The sequence below is a fragment of the Populus nigra genome, chromosome 8, assembly GCF_951802175.1.
Source record: "Populus nigra chromosome 8, ddPopNigr1.1, whole genome shotgun sequence".
Lineage (NCBI taxonomy): Eukaryota > Viridiplantae > Streptophyta > Magnoliopsida > Malpighiales > Salicaceae > Populus > Populus nigra.
The window spans coordinates 1,781,830-1,801,942 of NC_084859.1; the positions used below are offsets into that span (position 1 = coordinate 1,781,830).

At 34.7% G+C, this 20,113-nt stretch overlaps 1 protein-coding gene and 1 long non-coding RNA gene across 5 annotated transcripts; one reads left to right on the forward strand and one right to left on the reverse strand.

Annotated features, from left to right (window-relative positions):
* The first annotated feature begins 2,485 nt into the window (after nucleotides 1-2,485).
* Nucleotides 2,486-13,729, forward strand: LOC133701825 (phosphatidylinositol 4-phosphate 5-kinase 7-like). 4 transcript variants are annotated; one of them, XM_062125940.1, is made up of 10 exons: nucleotides 2,486-2,848; nucleotides 3,386-3,443; nucleotides 3,610-4,692; nucleotides 5,584-5,751; nucleotides 6,999-7,164; nucleotides 9,790-9,889; nucleotides 10,029-10,179; nucleotides 11,272-11,447; nucleotides 12,410-12,578; nucleotides 13,341-13,729. In XM_062125940.1, the coding sequence occupies exons 2-10, from the start codon at nucleotides 3,400-3,402 to the stop codon at nucleotides 13,618-13,620; spliced, it is 2,337 nt and encodes a 778-aa protein (XP_061981924.1). In that variant the 5' UTR covers nucleotides 2,486-2,848; nucleotides 3,386-3,399; the 3' UTR covers nucleotides 13,621-13,729. The 4 variants fall into 4 exon arrangements, with proteins under 4 accessions (XP_061981924.1, XP_061981920.1, XP_061981921.1 ...); XM_062125936.1 differs by having other exon boundaries at nucleotides 2,489-2,848; nucleotides 9,790-9,900; nucleotides 9,992-10,179; XM_062125937.1 differs by having other exon boundaries at nucleotides 2,489-2,837; nucleotides 9,790-9,900; nucleotides 9,992-10,179.
* A 229-nt stretch (nucleotides 13,730-13,958) lies between these two features.
* On the reverse strand, nucleotides 13,959-14,954 carry LOC133701826 (uncharacterized). The gene is made up of 2 exons (XR_009843625.1): nucleotides 14,735-14,954; nucleotides 13,959-14,612 (listed from the first exon to the last, which is right to left on the reverse strand). It is a non-coding gene; the product is annotated as an uncharacterized LOC133701826 (long non-coding RNA).
* Between the last annotated feature and the right edge of the window lie 5,159 nt (nucleotides 14,955-20,113).

The window sequence follows — 20,113 nt, forward strand, 5'->3', positions numbered from 1 at the left end:
CCAATTAAATTGAGAGAAATGAACAAAAAAAACTAAATTAATTCATTAAAAATTAATGAAAAAATTTCACTTCGGTTCGGTTTTAAAAGTTTAAAACTAATTGAACCAAACTAGTTCAACAAAACCAACACTTAAAAAAAAGTATAAATATAATGTTTTTTCGCATTCCTTAAATACAAAACCAGTCATCGCCCCTCTATTTGCTTTGCTCTCTGCATCTCTCCTTCTCTGATCTTAACTAGCAAGATACAGGCACAAGCACAAGCAACTGCTGAAATAGAAGGGAGAGCGGGCACTGAGTTTAACAATCCACCTTTTCTATTCACTCTAACCAGGCTTTCATCCGCTTCTACTTCAACCGAAGAGGGGAGGAAAATCAGTTTTTTAGATACGATCTCCCTGTCTCACTGCACCGACATAGAGGAAAACTTTAGAACGGGGTAGTGGGCTCGCGAAGTAGACAACAAACCTTCTCAGCCCCCCTTATTGCATGCGTGCCCCTCGGAAGCTAGAATAAGAGGTCAAAATGGATTGTTAGCGTACTCAATCAAACATGTGATTTTCTCCTCGACTACGGATCGCCAAATCGTGATTTCGTTTTCCTTCTCCCAGTCGTTGAAAGCTCAAAGCTACTAGTTTTGTTCCGTCATACTCTATTCTAGTTCTTTCTTCTCTCGAGTTACCTTTCACGCAAACTCAGAAAAAAGAAGAAGCCCACGAAGCAGTAGCAGCTACTTCTTCTGCTTCGTCTTGAAGCTAGAATCAATCCCTAGATTTCATACTTTTTAGGGAGAAAGTTGTGTACATATTCTTGACAAGGTTTGGGCTGCTAAAAGCAAACCCCTGTTTTGGCACGTACAGAAACAACATCATTTTATAGATTTTCAAGATAGTGAATTGAACAGATTGGGTTGGAAGGGAAAAAACCCGAACCGAACCGAAATTGGTTTTCGGTTCGGTTCAAAAATTTGAAAAAAAATAATTTTGATTTGGTTATTTATTTTGATCCAGAACCGGATCGAACCGAAAATACTTACCTCTAAAAAAAACCCACCTTACCAAATGTAGATTCGACAAGCCAAATAAGTTAACTTGTGACTTAACCAACCCGGATTTAAATCAATTCAAATTAAAAAATAATAATTTAAAAGATGTTTGAGAATACGTAGTAATTGTTTTCTAAAATGCCTTTTACTTTAAAATATATTAAAATAATATATATATTTTTTATTTTTTTTGAAAATTTTTTAATATTACTATGCCAAAATAATTTAAAAATATAAAAAAATAATTTTTTTTAAAAAATTCTAAAAACTTTTTGAAACGTGGGAAATTTCAAACGCCTGTTAACCTATGAAAAACATAAATTGAGTTTTACAGCAGTGGACCAAACTTAAGAACATAAAAGATAAAAGACAGAAGAATTTGACATGTAAGAGTTGTGAGCTATGCGATTTATGCCTTTCTTTTTCAGCACTTCTTTTAACAATTTTAAAATACACTTATTTATTATTTATATAAATAAATTAATAATACAATACTCATAAAAAAAGAAAGAAAATCAGGTACAGCTCATGTACACCCTATTTCCACCTGCTCCATCATCCATTCACCAACACCGTAGCCGACTGGGACCCATGAAATCTGTAAGGGGGACCCAAGGCGTCTGTTTGACAAACACACGTAGGTCCCACTAATGTGTCTGACACGTGGCAATATTCTCGCGAGTGGATGGATGGATGCTTATGCTCCCAACCTCTCCCTTTCTCCTTTGTCTTTTCAGAAGGGAGGTGGAGGGGTGAACGTATAAGGGCAAACCTAACAAAAGTCCCCAACTCTTGAGGACAATATCAATTAAGTTTCCAATTTATGTTTTTATCTCAATTAGGTCCTCAATGAATTCTCAATCAAACGCATCCTTAAATTTTCTCCATACAAAATCAAAGAATTCTTTAAGAGCTTATACAATAGACCTGTGACTGTTTGAGAGTGTAGTTGCGGTTGTTTTTGAAAGTATTTTTCGTGTTGAAATGCAACAAAATAATATATTTTTTTTAAAAAATTATTTTTGAGATCAACATGTCAAAACGATCAAAAACTTATAAAAAAATTAATTTTTAACAATTTTTTTAAAATTTTTATGAAACGTGATTTGCATCGCGTTCTCAAATAGTGTCTAATTATATAAGAAAACACAAAGCTTTTATGTTTTAATGTAACATGACGTGAAAGATTTTAGTAAATTTATAAATTTATTATGGACTAAATTTAACTATTCCAATTAATTTAATCTAGCAAGGATTCGACTGAAAATTTATTTACTATTGAGGACTCAGTCAAGATAAAAAAAAACTGAAGATTTAGCATGTGTTTGGCTATACAAACAAACAGGCCCTTAATTGATATTAACTTTACAGATGGGACTTGTTTTCAGGTTTGTCCAAAAAAAGAAAAAAAGAATGAAAGAGAAAGTGAAAGTAGGCGTAAGGAAAAGGAGGGAACTTGATGCCTGGGCAATTGACAGACAACTGACACCACAACACAACGGAACACTTGAAAAGGAAAGGAAAGGAAAGCAAGAAAGACGCATTTTTTAATAGTTGAAGAAAGAAGCAAACAAAGAAAGAAGTTAATGTTTTTAGAGAGATAAAAGAGGTGAAGTGTCCGTTGTAGCAGCAGCAGAGGATCTGGAGGCTCGACAGGACAAGATACAACCTTTTTTTGTATGTTTTGCTCCTTCGAGCTAAAAAGTTCTGGGTTTTGTTTTTTAGAGAGAAAGAGAGAGATTCATCATCGTGTTGCTTAAATGCTTGGACGATGCTTGGATTGATTTTCTTGTATGGTTCAGGTGACTTTATGATTTCTTTTAGTGCCTGTTTCTCTCTCTGTGTGCTTGTGTAATTTGGTTATTTCCATTTTCTTATGATTTTCCTCGCTCTTTTTTCTTTTGATGCTCTGAAAGATTACGGCTTTTTCTTTTTTGCTGGCCTTTTGTGTTCAATTACCTCGATGATGATTTTGGAATTGAGTAGGTTCATTAACCTTTTGTGGGATAGCAAGAATTTTTTTTTCTATAATAATTCATGTTTAGTTTCAATTCATTGTGGTAAACCTAATGCATGATGTTTTGAAAGATTATGGCTTTTTTTTTTCCTGGCATTTTGTGTCCATTCACCTTAATGATGATGGGGTCATCAACCTTTTCTGGGATAGCAAAAATGTTTTTTTCTATGTGATAATTTCTTGTTTAGTTTCAATTCATCGTGGTAAACCAATGGATGAATTTAGATGATTAATTTTAATATTGAGATAATATGAAATGCTTGAAGTGGAGGAATCTTGTGGTCCCATCATTTAAATATGATAAACTGCATCTTATTTTCAGAACCAAAATAGCAAATGGTGCTCCTTCGTCACTTATTAGATATTGAAGACAGTGAAAGGTACTAATCTTGTTACCAAATCTTCCATTTGTTGAACCATAACCTTCTTCTTCCTCCTTTTCTTTACAGCTAAGAATATCGTTTTGCACATACAAAAAATCATAATGTCACCCTCAATAATTACGATGATGATGAAAATTTCCTGACTTTTACTATCATGTCCTAGTATTGACAAGAAGGCCTTATCAAATGGAGAAGTCTATATTGGTATTTTCAAGGCAACACTTCCTCATGGCAAGGGTAAATATATATGGTGTGATGGAACAGTCTACAAGGGTGACTGGGAAGAAGGTAAAATGACTGGGAAAGGACAGATAGTTTGGTCTTCAGGAGGAAAATATGAAGGTGATTTCTCTGGCGGTTACCTTCATGGAATCGGCACCTTGATAGGACATGATGGGTCCGAATACAGAGGGGCCTGGAGAATGAATGTACGGCATGGGCTTGGAAGGAAACAGTATTCTAATTTAGATGTTTATGAGGGTTCTTGGAAGGAAGGGATGCGTGAAGGCTGTGGTAGGTACTCTTGGAATAGTGGAAATACATACATAGGGAATTGGAAAGGTGGAAAAATATGTGGCAGGGGGGTTATGAAATGGGAAAACGGTGATCTTTTTGATGGCTTTTGGATAAATGGTCTTAGACATGGATCTGGAGTTTATAGGTTTGCAGACGGGGGATACTACTTTGGAATGTGGAGTATGGGACTTAAGGATGGAAAAGGGACATTTTACCCAGCTGGAACCAAGCATCCATCTCTAAGGAGGTGGTGCAGCTCCTTAGGCTGTTATGAAAGTGGAAGAAATTTGTTGTCTCATAGTTCATCTTTAAATTCAGAGAAAACCAGGGTTCTTATACCAAATGACATGCGCAGTCTATCTGAGAGAATGTCAATCAATGGAATCTTCAGAGATTCTGGCCGATTCTCACAAGGAACTGTCTCACTAGATGAAAATTCGAGCCGTTGTAACCCTGGCAGTGAATTTATATGCCGTGAACCATCATGTATGTTGTCCCAAACCTCTGATGAGGGTCAAAGTGGTGTGCAGGATAACTGTACAGTAGTTTATGAGAGGGAATACATGCAGGGAGTTTTGAAAAACGAGAAAGTTAAAAATACCGAACCATCCCGCAAAACTAAACAGAGAAACAAATTTCACGTGAAAGAAACAAAAAGGAAGTCATATGTGGACATTTTCCAAGGCCATTGGAGCTATTATCTAATGCTTAGTTTGCAACTTGGTATAAGGTAAATGGATAGACATTGAAGTCTACCTTTCCTGCTTTATCCGTTTTTCCCCTTATTCTTGTTTGTTTTTAGTGTATGTTTTCTGCTTTCAAATTGTTCATCTTTTCTTTTCCAAATAGTAGTCCTTATGAAAGTGTTATTGGTGTTCACAATTCCATCATTGTTTGGTTACAATACCAATCTTTAAGCCCTTTTGTCGAACTGGACTAGAACTGATTGTATCAACACTTTCATCAGTAATGTGCTGCTGCATGCATGATAATGCTTATTGTACTGTACCTTATCTTTAGTCTCATATGTGCTACTGAAAACTAGCAAAATCTGATAGGCTATTGGGGTTTGGAATATCTGAGCATTTGATCCCAACTGATCACACTACCCAAGCAAGGCTACAACCATATGGGTTTGTACCATATAAAACTCTTAGTATTAATTAAAAAATCCTTATACTTGTTAGCTTGTAGAAAATGTTGATTTGGCTGCCAATATCATAACATGTTCGACAACATGTGGAGTTTTCTTTTTCTTTCTCTTTGTTTTGTTATGTTGTTTTTTTTTTGAGATGGACCATATGTGAAGTTATTTTTGGTATGATCTCTTTGAGAGCATCTTCAACTATTAAAATCTAAGTTACTTGGTGTGTGCATGCATGCTATCATGTCTAAGGAGGAATCAGACATCTATTATTTTTTCTTTTATTCCATCTTATGCTATAAGTTTGCACCCGTAGGAAGTTGATCATCCTAGTTTAAGTGGACCCAATTGGTATTTTAATATTTCGGTTTTTCACCAGGTTAATAGCTCGTTTAGGCATGTGCAAGTTTATTTTATTTCATTAACATATTCTTGTACATTAGCACACTTGCAAAATATCTGATCTTAAGTTCACAGGTACACTGTTGGCAAGATTACACCAGTGCCTATGCGTGGAGCTCGAGATTCTGATTTTGGAGATCGAGCTAGAATAAGGATGTATTTCCCCAGAAAGGGTTCCCAGTTTACACCTCCACACTATTCTATTGATTTCTATTGGAAAGACTACTGCCCTATGGTCTTCAGGTATTTATTGTCAGATGTTTGCTTAACTCACGAAAAGAGACATTACAAGCAGCACACCTTAAATATTTGAAAAATGAGAATAGTGCTGTAGATTTTTAATCTATCCCAAGTGACTTCCAGCTGTAAACTGGGGAGATTATGTGTTCTGTTTTTTCCCAGCTGAAATGATATCATATAACTGTCATTAAAAACAAAAGTAGCTCTTAATAGAGCAGAAAGCTATGGCTGAATTCAAATAGGTTGCTTCTCTGATTATTAGAAAGAAGTGGATGCTGTGATTTTTTTCTCATGGTCTTCTGTTTGCATTTTCAAGCAGATATATTATGTCAATGCCTGTAGGAACATAAAACCTAGGTCTTGTCAGGCCTCCTAGAATTTTGCTGGGAGTCACCTGCCATTAGGCCTTTGAGGCTATTGATCATATTTGATGAGTGTTGTGTTGTGTTTTGAATGAGAAGTGTGTAAATTTGGAGAGATCTTATAACTTTCAGCACTGTTCTATTCTCATAGGCAGGTGAATGCCCTTTTCAATGAAGCACAAGGCTTGAACAGGTTTCAGCTTGGATGTGTTGGTATTCACTGGTTGAGGATTCTTTGTTTTCCTTTTCTTTTTTTAATTCTGATCACCCTATTAAACTAAACAAATATCGACTTTGCCACGGGTTGCCAAGATATTTATGACTATTTGTTGCTTATGGTGGATTGCTGGTCTCCAGGCATTCTAAAACCTAAAACAAGGACTTTTTTCCTATGTGACATTTATTTTAAGGGAGACTATAAGAGTTTGGGACTTCTAGCATGAAATTAACACTCCTATGTATCAGAAACTGTTATGCAAGGGAGTGGTTGCATGGAATGCAATAATTTCCTTGTTATTTCACTTTCCCGCTTACTTTACTCTCAAATGCGGACATCAGCATTTGATCTTCTCTCAGTATGATTCTGTCTACTACTTATTGAAGCCTTTATGTCGAGAAGGTTTCTCTTCTTTTTGCTAATTGCAGTTTTTTCGATCATATTTTCTCTATGATGGTTATTGTAGCGCATGTTTAAACTTGTATGAGTAGGTCTGTCAAGGTAAATTAAAATAACCGCCCAGAAGATTTCCATTTTAAACTTTTTATCAAACATGAAATTATAATCTTCACATATATATTAATGTAAGCTTGAATGTGAAGAAGAGAGCTTGATATTCAATACTTTTACATATGTTAGACATCTCAATTTTTGTGGGATTGTTATTTCAGGAATTTAAGGGAGATGTTTAAGCTCGATGCAGCTGAGTACATGATGTCCATCTGTGGTGATGATGGTCTAACGGAGCTTCCTTCCTCTGGAAAAAGCGGCAGTATCTTCTTTCTTTCACATGATGATAGATTTGTGATTAAGACATTAAAAAAGTTCGAACTCAAGGTTTGAATCCAGATAAACATTCATACTGACTATAACCTGATTCTTAGCATACTCAAAATTCCCAGTGTTTCTTTGGCAACTTGTGTATTTAAATCTAAAATTCATGAAACTATACTGTTTCATGACATGGCCTTAGGTATCTTATTGCTATTATTTTAGTAGGATTGAATATGTGTACGCGTCTATTTTTGCTTTTTTTTTTTGTTTCCTTTTAAATTTTTTATTTCATAATGGATCTGTAGATCCTTTATAGTTGAGGTTTTAAATTGATTGTTCACATTGAAACCCACCTAGGAAATGGAGATGCCAAACAAATCCTATTTGATTCTGCAGCAACTTTCAAGCAATTGTCACTGGTATTTGCCGTGCCTTTGAAGGAAAATCCTCCTGCTAGATAGATGTCATAAATCATGCTTTAAAAGGGTTTAAAATATGGAAAAAAGCATGAAATATCCAGTTAGATTTTGAGATTTTATTCACAATCATGCTTAAAGATTTTTCTTGCGTAGATGCCACTCATTTCAACATGATTCTTAAACTTAATTTTTTTTAAATATCTTTCTTGGGGTTGGAAGATGAAATGTGGAGGTTGGCTATCGACTTTGTTTGATATTTACTTTGATGAAGTTTGGTTCTTGAGGTTTTTGCCTTTATAGTCTTTTTAAATTGGAATGAGAGGTCTTTGTGCAGATGGTGAAGAGAATGTTATGACCATCTTAGTTAGAAGTCCATTTGTCAAAGAAACCCAACTGCATGGAGTTGCTTGTAGTTATTTAGGGCCTGAAGAGGGTATCTTCTCTTTGTGTCGGCATAATAGAAGTAGAGAGGAAAATGAATGATGGCTCTGGAGATGCTTTCATGGTTTTGATTCATATATTAGTAGTACTGGATAATTCATATGGCTCTGATCCAATTAGATGTGAGGTTTTTCAGAGGATGAGGTGCACATGACTGTTGCTGCTTCTCACCACGTGCTTTCTTCTATTGGAGAGTAGAGTCCAGTTTCACATGGATTAGCAACAAGTTCAAAATGGACTCCACTAGTAAATAAATGCATTTGTGCAAATAACAGCGATGTAAGCTAGAAAAGAAGATAGGAAAGCTTTGTTAGTATGTTTATGTTTTACTATCAATAGTTTCACCATTAGAGAGTTATATATGGTTTTGTTTTCAGATGTTATGATTTAAGGGGAGAACAAAAGGGATACTGCATGAAAAATCTTGAAAAACAATTATCCGAATAATTAATGATAAAGGGTCTTTGTCTAGTCGAGTTCATCATTGCAAGTGTTGCATTTGTATTGACCTAAAGTTTCATATTGTGCATTTATCACTGGGTTAGGTTTATGTGTGTGTTCTTTGATATTTTATTGAGTTATTTGCTATGGGTTAGTCTAGTGTGTGTTTCCAATGAGTTTCTTAAATTTATTTAAAGCAAAAGGTAGCAGATAATAAAAGCCTTGAGGCGTGTCTCTAATGGACAGTAATTTCCGCTTATCTGGATTGGAAGAACTTCCTCTTGCCCAAAGGTGTCATAATATTAGGATGCTTAGGTTGCCATGTGCTAGCAATATTAATTTTGCCTTAAAAATTTCTTGCAAACCCATATTCTTCTAAACAGAATTAAAGAAAAGAGAGCAAGATTTGTGCGGAAGAGAAGATAGTAAAAAAATAAAAAATAAAAATTCAAAGCACAATTAATATTGTCAACACATGGAAGAGTAATATCAAGACACCAATGGACATGAGAAAATTTCCTCCAACCTGAATATGAGGAAACTATTGTTTGTCTATAATTACTTGCGAGGGAGAAATTGTTAGGTAGACTTGCCAACTTTCCTGTAGACCAGGCTTGTAAAGGCATAGGACATGGATGGATTCATACATCATCATGTAGGGTCTATTCACTTCTTATACATGTACATGTCACTATTGCATTCTTTATAGGTAGTTGATTGACTGCGTAACAACTTCTTCTTAGGACTTCTATTTTGAAAACAATTTAGTGTGCACCCTAAGCTATTATTTTAGTTACATAAGGTACTTGGTGGTGAACAATGCTAATCAAAATTTTTATCTTCATGATAAATTGCTTGTTTATTAGCCTCAATATCAAGCTCGAAGAGGTCGGTTGTGTATATTTCATAGACTTATCTTTGTGTATAGATAAAAACTTTGACAAAACATTGAAACTTGCTTTATGACAAAACATTGCATATAAAAATGGGATACATTTTGCAGATATATCTGAACAAAACTAAAGGCTCACGTAGAAAGTATGATTCTATTCTCTTTAAAAAGTGGTCCACTTACCAATAGTTGCAATGTAAATATCTTGGAGAAAAAAAATGCTTAATTGACACAGGGAGTTGCACTTTAACCATTTCATCCAAAGTACTTCACTAGGCTAATTTAATCATGTTGAAAGTTTTGCTTGCAAAGTCAGGTTTGGTTCTAAAGGATCTCAGAATCCTAAACTATAAAATACTAGGACACTGGCGGTTATCAAAATAGAGGTCCTATCCGAATGTACTCTCTAGGTGTTTTTCTGAAATGGCAAATTGTAATTTTCTCTTAATCAACATAGCATTGTAAATGACTGTATGTTCTTCTTCGTCTGTGCAGACCCTTCTTAAGATGCTTCCAAAATATTACATACATGTAGGGAAGCATGAAAATACTCTCATCACAAAAATTTTTGGGGTCCACCGAATAACATTGAGAGGTGGGAAAAAGGTATCTGCAGCTTTCATACGCCCATATATTACTTTCTTCCATTCATGTCACTTGTGTTTAGTGAGGATTTTGGGTTTCCTATTCTTTATAGGTACGCTTTGTAGTCATGGGAAATATGTTTTGCACAGAATTAAGAATTCATGGTCGCTATGACCTGAAGGGGTCAACTCAAGGGAGATACACAGATAAAGACAAGGTTGGAGAAAATACCACATTAAAAGATCTTGATCTAGCATACGAGTTTCATATGGATAAGTTGTTGCGCGAATCTCTTTTCAAGTAAGTTCTTTTGATTTTCTATTATCCATATGCAACCTGTAACAGTCTAATGGTATCACACCCAATGGCAGATATCAAAGGATCTAGTTTATGCTCTGTTGCATGCGTAGAATAAGATTACAATATCCTGTAGTGGCCGAGGTTTAGTAACTACTCAATTGATGAAGTTGTTTTGTTAATTAATCAGTGGCTTTTTGTTTACTAACACAACTGTCCAAGATATCATTTGTATTCTTATCTCTACCTTTGGGTTAAGATGTTGCACTATGTGAACTCTTCGTTGTTAAATTTGCTTTCCTTTTCCATTGGTTGTTCAATACAGTGCAATCATTTGCTTTTGCTTTTTTTTTTGTCCTTTCACCTGCAGAACTAATTTTTTCTTTAAAATTTTTTCTTAAAAAAGACAAAAACAAGTTACTGGAAAAATAAGATTGGGTAACATAAAGAATGTTTGCGGGAAAAAAAAACTTAAAATCTTTATTATTCTCGCCATCTTTCATGTGTAGATTTTGAAATATTTGAGCTGCATAATTCAAGGTCAGAAAGTGTTGTCGAATCTACACTATTTGGACATTAAACTCCATTACATTATGGCACACTTTTTTTATCAGACACAAAGATGTCCTTGTGTCTCCTAGTTAATGACATAATTGCTACAAATATCACTGGAAGTCATTGAAAAGCATTTCTTGCCTTCAAAGATAGATGTTCAGAGTCAAGCATCCACAACACTGCTTTCTGTTGTTGCCTTTCTCGACATTGATTTGTTTACTGTAGGATTTTGTAGTGTACCCAGACAAAGCATCAAATATGGGGAACAGCATGATCCCAACTGCAACCTAGGTGGAAGGATATTCCCCAACACAATATTTAGATTGAGATAAAAATGGAAGAAGTATGCTTCTTCATGTATTGATTTTTTGTGGCATTCTCATCATGAAGTTCGGTGATTATGTGTGAATATTAGTTCTCTTCAGAAAATGTTTGTTTGTACTACAGGTTGTATCTCTTTCAGAAAGAATCCATAAGAATATCATTCTTTAGTAGTTATTGATTGTCTGATCAAGTCTCCTACCTTCTAATTGTTCGTAGAAATATTTTCCTCCTGTGCAGGCAACTCTCTTTGGACTGCAGTTTTTTAGAATCTCAACAGATAATTGATTATAGTCTTCTATTGGGAATACATTTTAGAGCACCTGAACAGTTGAGAGCCATCTTAGAACCTCCTGCTACAATGCCGAATCATGCTACTTTGGCTACTTCTGATGGTAGGTATCCTCCCAACACAAACATCTTTTTTTAATTAGGTACCTAACTGAATTTTAAGTTCTAATCACCTCTCGATTTTTTCAGTAGTTTCTAATGGTTCATTTAAGAGTTAAATTGTGCAGTGAGTATCAGATCTCCTTTGCTAGATATATTTCTGAATTCACGATAACTTTAACTGTACAGTTTCACCATAATAAAGTAAAAAACGGAGTCATCTGCAGCATATGTTGTGGAAAGTATTGGGAGACTCCAACAAAGTTTATGCAAGATGGTTTAGGGATCTGCAATATCTAGAAAGTGAGGATGAGAAAAATGATCTTGACATGAATTCTTAAGTTTATGCTTTGGTTCTTACACTGAAACTCATTCAGAGAGGAGTGGATATTGTTAAAGTTTTGAGGTTATACTTTTCGAGGGGTGACATGGCTCAAAACTTGCTGGGTTATATTTTGCAGTTAAGCTGCTTTGATTAGTGGTGGCAAAAATGCTTCCAGTAAATCAAGCTGATGGCAGTTAGTTTGGAAAAGCAAGCATGAGTGTTCAGACTGGGATAATAGGTCCGCAAGTGAGAAATTTCACGAGGGTTACCCTGGTTAGCCAGGCCTTCATCCTCTTGTTGACTCCTCTACATGGATTGGAAAGTGAACTTTTAGCGGTGTCTTTAGGGATGGTGAATTTGGGTATGCCTTTTAAAAATGCTCTATCAGATAAATATATCAGTTCCAGTTAAACAATTCATGTAGTCTTGGTGTGTATCCTTTATATCATTTTAAATTAGATTAGGGCTATCTGGTAGTTTCAAGATTTGAAATCGATTAACAACAATTTCATACCAACATCACTGTGGCAACAAACTATGCATATTCTAGTTAGGAGGAATGTCACCTATCTTCTTTCTTACAGTGTCTGCGCATGTGGTCATGTTTATTCAGTATATGGCACCTCATTTTGCATCCACCAGGTATAAACTCACAAGGGCCGCTCGTGATTCCTCCGAAAGGCCTTCTCCTAGTAACCCATGAACCTAGCTCAGTGAGCACTGCACCAGGACCTCACAGCAGAGGAGATACATTGAAAGCAAATTCTCTTGGTGAGAAGGAGGTGGATCTCTTGCTGCCTGGCACTGGAAGGTACCTTTTCTTATTACAACTTTTTAATGCCACTAGAAGGAGGTTTTCTGATGCTAAGGGTGACAATTGCTAATACCACCTGGCCGAACGTGCCTGGTATTATGAAGGGGATCCTATAAGTCAATATCCATATAGAATCTAATATAACCAGCACCAACATAAGCAAAATCCTCTGAGAATTTCCCAAACATATTTGGCTGGGAAATCCCAGTGTTAGATATTATCACACCATATATAAATAATTAACTTGAAAATCAAGCTGAAATTTGAAGTCATTTTCAGCAAAAGAATGAGGTTGGACTGATGATTTATGCTCATAAAACATATTTTTGTTGAGCATCCCCCCTTTTTATTTCTATCAGTTCATGCCAAACAGTATTTGAATACTCTGATTCTGAAGTTATACTGCTGATATTTGGTTTCACCATTTAACTCTGCATATGGTTCCTCCTTCCTCCCTTTCTCAAACCCACATTCTTCCTCTGACTTGTTTCATTTTTTTCTTAAACCTTGACCAGTTTGGCTTGTCTTTCAAATCACCGGTATCATCTTTCTTTGATATGGTCCCCAACCCCTAGGAATGAATCCAAGGAAGCCCTCGTAGATCTATTTAAACTCCTGTAAATTTATATTCTAGCGATCTCAACATGAAAATTCCAGCTGTGCTTAGTTTATGACGTTTCCAGATGCTGTGAGTTGCTACATTCACTTACATATCAAACAGTAGTTAAGGTAACTGTTGATCAACTGCCATATGATTAGGTTGCGGGTGCAGCTCGGAGTGAACATGCCAGCGCAGGCTAGCCACAAGCTTATGCAGGACGAGGTTGATTCTGCAGAGATTGAACTTTTCGAGGTTTATGATGTTGTTCTCTACATGGGCGTAATTGATATACTACAGGAATACAAAGTGAAAAAGAAAGTTGAGCATGCATGCAAATCATTAAAATTTGACCCTCAGTCGATTTCTATTGTTGAGCCCAAATTGTACGCAAAACGTTTTATCAATTTCTTGCACAAAGTTTTCCCTCAGCAACCATGAAATTGCCAAGAGCTTGGTCTTGCATTCCTCATGTTTATTAATTACCATAGATGTTCTGGCAAAGTTTTCCCTTTCCTATTTTATTTATTTACTCTTTTTTATGCACTTATTTCGGTGAATGCTTGCTTCATTGCAGAAATCATATTATTTGTGAAGTTTTGCAGGTAGGAGCGCACAGAATTAAGCTAGAATTTCTTGTTCCTTTTGTTCACTGCTTCTACCACTGGCAGCATATTTGTTTCTTTGTTTTTCACAAATAAATTGTTCGATTGGCATCTGTGCAATCATTATTTTTTATCTGTGAAAAAAAAATTAATATATCACACAATAAAGGAAAATCCAAAGAATTTCATGTTGGTAATTTGTTGTCATTTCTTTCCTGCAACACAGACACTCGGACTAATGCAATTGAAGATGTAGAATTTCATGTTTCATGCAGACCACTGGTTAAGATATCTCCCGGTCATTTTCTTTGACTTCCATGGACCAGGCTGCACAGAGCTGGAATCTCTCAATTAGATGGCATTAACTTACAATTCGCCTCGTGGATACGGTACAACTTCTCTGATTCATTAAGCAACACATATATGCCTAATAGACTAACATTTTCTATCTCCAGATCAAATATAACAACGTATATGCAATCAATAAAGCAATCCTGAAAAAACTTGCACGAATATGCCAAAAGTTCAAATGATAAGTTTAGAGTGCTGAAACTTAGGAATGGTAATAGAAACTTGATGACAGACACAGCCAAGATGCATGATAGTCGATATACCTCTTCTTCTCCTCCTCTTTTCTCATTTTTTCACTAAGAATTTTGCACTCCACTAACCCAAGACTTGGACTAGAAGGCTTACGAGTAGGAGATACTGAGGAACTCCTAATTCTTTGCCTCTTATAACACCTTGGAGTCGAAGAGAATGACTTTTACGACGTCTTGGAGTTAGAGAACGGCTCGTGTGCCAGCGAGGAGAAATGGAGCGACTTCTCTGTATGATACAGAAACATGATTAGTGAGCAAAAATCGCAGAATGCTCGTCACTAATGTGCAAAGCGGTCATGGGTCCCTTCCGCCATCTAAGACAATAGACATAGAAGCATATACAGTTACCTCTTACACCATGGTGTGCTCCATCTTTTATCACATGAAGAAGCTACTATCACAACCGAGCAATGAAAAAGGACACCCATCAGCACTCATCACCTGCTCACTTCCCACCCAATACAACGGGAAGAAACTAGGTTTTTGTAACTTTATTATAGATCACGTGAATCCTATGGCGCGCCCTAACAGCCATCCATATGATTTTACTCAAATGATTATATTTGATCTCTCTCCTGGAAGAAGGATGAGTGTGGTAGAATATTAAAAACAGTAATGTAAAGTTAAAAATTTAAAAACAAAAAAAAGATTGAGAGAAATATATATTCTTATTAAGTGTTTTTCTCTAAGTTTTCAAAGTTATTCTATTTCTTTTGTGTTGTTTCATAATGTTGAATTACAAGCCTTTTATAGGTATAAAGTATAACTCCCAACACATTTCTCATCTTGATAAAAACATTATATTTGCGTGGTTTTGTGAATATATTCATAACTTGGTCTTGTGTCTTCACATACTTGATTTTAATTTTCTTGTTTGTAATGCAATCTCGTTGGTAGTGAAATCTTGTGTCAATATGCTTACTTCTATCATGAAATACTAGATTCTTTGCTAAAGCAATGACTGATGGGTTGTCCATATAAATTTTAGCAAGCTTCAATTGTGGCATTCACAATTCTTTTAATAATCTCTTTAATCATATGGAATGACAAACATATAATGTAATAACTACATATTTAGCTTCACATGTTGATAAAGTGACTATATTGCTTCTTTGAACTCCATGTGAATGTTGTCTTCTATGTAGAAAACAAAACCCGTAGTGTTATTTCTATCATTCATATCTCCAGCCCAATCACTATCACTATAACCCACAAGTTCAAAGCTATTAGAATATTCATAGAACAAGCCAAAATAAACAATACCTTTGATATATTAAAGAATTCGCTTCAATGTTTTGAAGTGTCATGATTGGTGTCCCTATAAATTTATTCACAAGTTCTACTCTAAAAAGAATATTTAGACGAGTGCATATCAAATATCTTGAACTCCTAACTAAGCTCTTAAATATTGTAGAGTTTATCCTTTCTCCTTAATCATTCTTTGATATCTTTACTCCATACTCAACCGGAGTATTTACTCTTGCACAATCCTCTATTATGAACTTTTTGAGAACATCCCTTATAAACTTCTCTTGATTCATAAAGATTTTATCTTCTTCTTGTTTGATCTCAATCCCTAACTAGTAGGACATGAGATCAATATTCATCATCTCAAAATCCTTGTTTATTTTTTACTTGAAATCTCCAAACATCTTTGGATTATTTTATGTAAAGATCAAATCATCCACATACAAACATAAAATAAGAGTATTACAACTCTTTTTGATCTTTACATAAATAACATATTCATAAGGGTATTTAACAAATTCATTCTTTAAGATATAATCATCAATGCGACTATACCAAGCCCTTAGTGCTTGCTTCAATCCATTCAAGGCTTTGTTCAACTTGAATACCTTGTTTTCATGTCTTTTCACTTCATATCCCACAGATTGCTCAATGAAGACGACCCTTTTTTCAAGAAAACCATTAGGAATGATTGATTTGATATCCATTTGATAGATTCTACATCTATGTTGGACAACGGTGATAATGATTAATCGAATTGTCTCTAATCTAGCAACTGGAGCAAATACTTCATCATAGTTAAGCCCATGCTTTTGACTATAGTCTTTTGCCACTAACTTTGCCTTGTATCTCTTCATTGGTATTCTTCTTTTCTTTGTAGATCCATTTGACACCTATTAGTTTTTTTTCTATTTGGTCTAGGAACCAATCTTCATATGTCATTCTTCTCAGTTGATGTAATCTCATTTATAGCAACTCTCCATTTTGCATCCTTTATTGCTTCTTCAAACATTATAGTATACTATGTAGCAAGGTGACAATATAGTGTTACATCATCATCAATGTGATTAGTTATCTCATATAAGTAATCAAGGCTTCATATCTTTCTTGGAGGACTTGATGGAGTGTCATTATTTAAGCTTCAATTAGAAGAAAAAAAAGAAGTTAAGCTCATTGATGTTTGTGGAGGTGTAACTTAAGTTCTTAATGATCTTTATATTTTTCATCCTTTTCATTAAAAATCGGTAGAAAGTCATATTTCTTACCATCATCTACCTTCCAATCTTATGCTCCTTCTTCATTGAACTCGACAACTTTACTAATCATCATCTTTTATTTATTAGGGTTGTAAAGCTTGTATCATTTGGAATTTTGATCATAACCCATAAAGATAATCTTTTTGCTCTTGTTATTTAGCTTTGTCCTTACTTGATCATCTACATGCACATAACCAATGCTCTAAAAAACTTTCAAGTGAGAAACTTGGCTTTCTTCTACTCTATGTTTCTTGTGGAGTCATGCCATTCAAGCCTTTAGTAGGACACCTATTTGACAAGTAGATAGCACAATCTACAGCTTCAGCCCAAAACTCTTTAGGCATCTTCTTGGTTTTAAGCATGCTTTTTGCCATATTGAGGAAACTTCTATTCTTTCTCTCCACCATGTCATTTTGTTGTGGGGATCTAGGCACTGTTAGAATTTTTTTATACCATAATATTCATAAAACTCATTAAAATCATTAGAACAACATTTACTCTCTATTGTCTTAAGTAATTTTATAGAATAACCACTTTCTTTTTCAACTAATGCCTTAAACTTCTTAAAATAACTAAACACTTTAGACTTTTGTTTTAAGAAGTATACCCAAGTTTTTCTACTATAATCATTAATAAAAAGTAAAAAATACAGATTTTTACCAAATGAACATGGTTTGATAGGACCACAACCATTGGTATGTTTTTCTTATAGGGGTTGACTTACTCTTAATGTAGACTCATTCGGAAAGCTCTTGTGAAATTGATTGGCCACTAAACATCCTTTACACAACTGATTTGGATGTATAATAGATGGTAGACCCATTAACGTCTCTTTTTATGCCATCATCTTCATACTATCAAAGTTTACATGCCCAAGTCTCATCCTTCACACATGTATTTAGGCATTTAGACACATCTGTCTCTATGTTTAGCAATAACATTCTATTCTTTGTCATGTCTACCTTTGTAATCATAGCTTTTTTAATGTCAAGTAATGTTAAAATACGATCTTTCATTTTAATCTCATACTCTTTCTTTAATAATTATCCTAAGCTCAATATGTTACTTTTCACCGTTGGTATATAATAGACATCACCAATATATTGATGACTTCCATCTTTCAATTGAATCAAAATCATATATTTTTATTTGATGGAAACTTTTGAATGAACTGCAAAGATGACATTACCTCTAATTGCTTCATAAAACTCTATGAACTTTTTTTTATCTCCACACATGTGGTTATTGGCTCCATTATCTAGATACCATATGTTCTTTTTGTCTTGCATTCTCTATCATACACTAATAATAGGGTAGCTTTCTTCTCCTATTCTATCACTAGATTTGCATTCTACTCAACCCTCTTAGTTGGACTCCAATAATCCCTAGCATAATGACCAACCTTTTAAAAATTATAGCATTTAACTTTTGATTTGTCAAACTTGGATTTCAGATTGCTACTATTAGTGTAACCGGTCAATTGGTTTGCTTCATGCTATCGAATGGATGACCTGTTAAGGCTGCCATGACCTTCTCTTCCAAATCTGTCTCTTTCTTTGCTTTGTCAATGTCCTTTACCCCCTTGAAAATATCTAGAACCATCCTGCTTTGAAAAAAGTGCTTGTGCACTCACATCCTCTTGAATCTCATTGACTCTTTTCTCATGGGCTTGTAATTTTCCTATGAGATCTTTGATTGAAAGAACATTTAAATTTTGCAACACCTCTATCGTGACCACCACATAATGAAACTTCTTTTGGAGTGAGTGTAGGATCTTCTATACCACACGTATCTTTTCCATCTTCTTCTAATATCTCTTCATTTTATTGTATATGACCAATAATCTTGTAAAGTATTCTAAATTATTCTTCAATTTAAGCATATGTAACTTTTCAAAGTCACTATGTAGCTTTTATAGATGTACCTTTTTCACATTGTCAGCTTCTTGGTTTGATTTTTACAAAACTTCACATGTTTGCTTGACAATGGTTGTGTTAGCCATTATCTCAAAAGTGGCATCATTCAAACATCGGTGAATGATTGTGAGTTCTTGTTGATCATTTCTTCATGTCTTTTGCACGACCTCCTTATAGGATGAAGTCAATGTTGCTCCATCTATAGGCTCATCAAAGCTTTTTTCTACAGTCTCTCATACATCTTGGGAACTTAGCCAAGCTTTTACTCGAATACACCAAGTTTTATAGTTGTCATTTATCAACCTAGGACATTGAAGTGGGAAGTTTGGATTGGCCATGTCAAATAATCAAACCTAAGCTCTGATATCACTTGTTAGAAAAAGGATGGGTGTGGTAGAAGATCAAAAACAATAATGCAAAGTAAAAAACTTAAGAATAAGAAAAAGATTGAGGAAGATATACTTTTATTAATTGTTTCTCTCTTAGCTATTCTTTCTCTTTTGTGTTGCTTCATAATGCTAAATTACAAGTCATTATAGGTATAAAATCCTAGACAATTAATGAACTAAACTAATATAAGAAAATCCTAACAAGAATTATATTCTGTTGATTGAATCGATTGACCATTTCTGAATTGGTCAATTGATTCAATTTATTCTAGTCAGTTGATCGGTTCTCAACCGGTAGGCTGGTTTCTCTGTTTTTCAGAACCAGAATCTGGTTTACTTTCCACACTCTCCACCTTACACGCAATATTTGGTAGTGGCAGCGGCGGTGGTGAGATGGAGGAGATGGTGGTGAGGTGGTCATGGTGGTGGCAAAAGAGGAGGAGGTGGTGGGAGACGACGATAATGGTGAAGGAGGTGGCACAAAAGGAGGAGATAATAGTGGTAGTGAAATTGTGAAAGAGGAGGAGGTGGTGGTGGTGGTGAAATAAAGGTGATGATTGAAATAATTGGATGATATTAGAAGTTGATTACTATTCATAAAATATTTTATGGAACTTCATGAGTTGAAAATATTTTTCAGTAAATGAAATAAGTTTGAAAGTTGACTATAAAATATTTTATATTGACTAATTTTTTCATAAAATGTTTAACGGAAAACAAACACCATAAAATATTTTTTAAAAATAAACAGAAAAATCTGAAAAACATTTTCACGTATCTTTTTTCGCTTTGTTAAAGTATCAATGAAGTGCCATTATTTTAGAACTAACATTTTGCATAGAAAATACGCTAAATCTAAGCAAACATGCATCCCAGGTTTTTGGAATTGAATCCAATCAATATATGCAACGAGGGTTG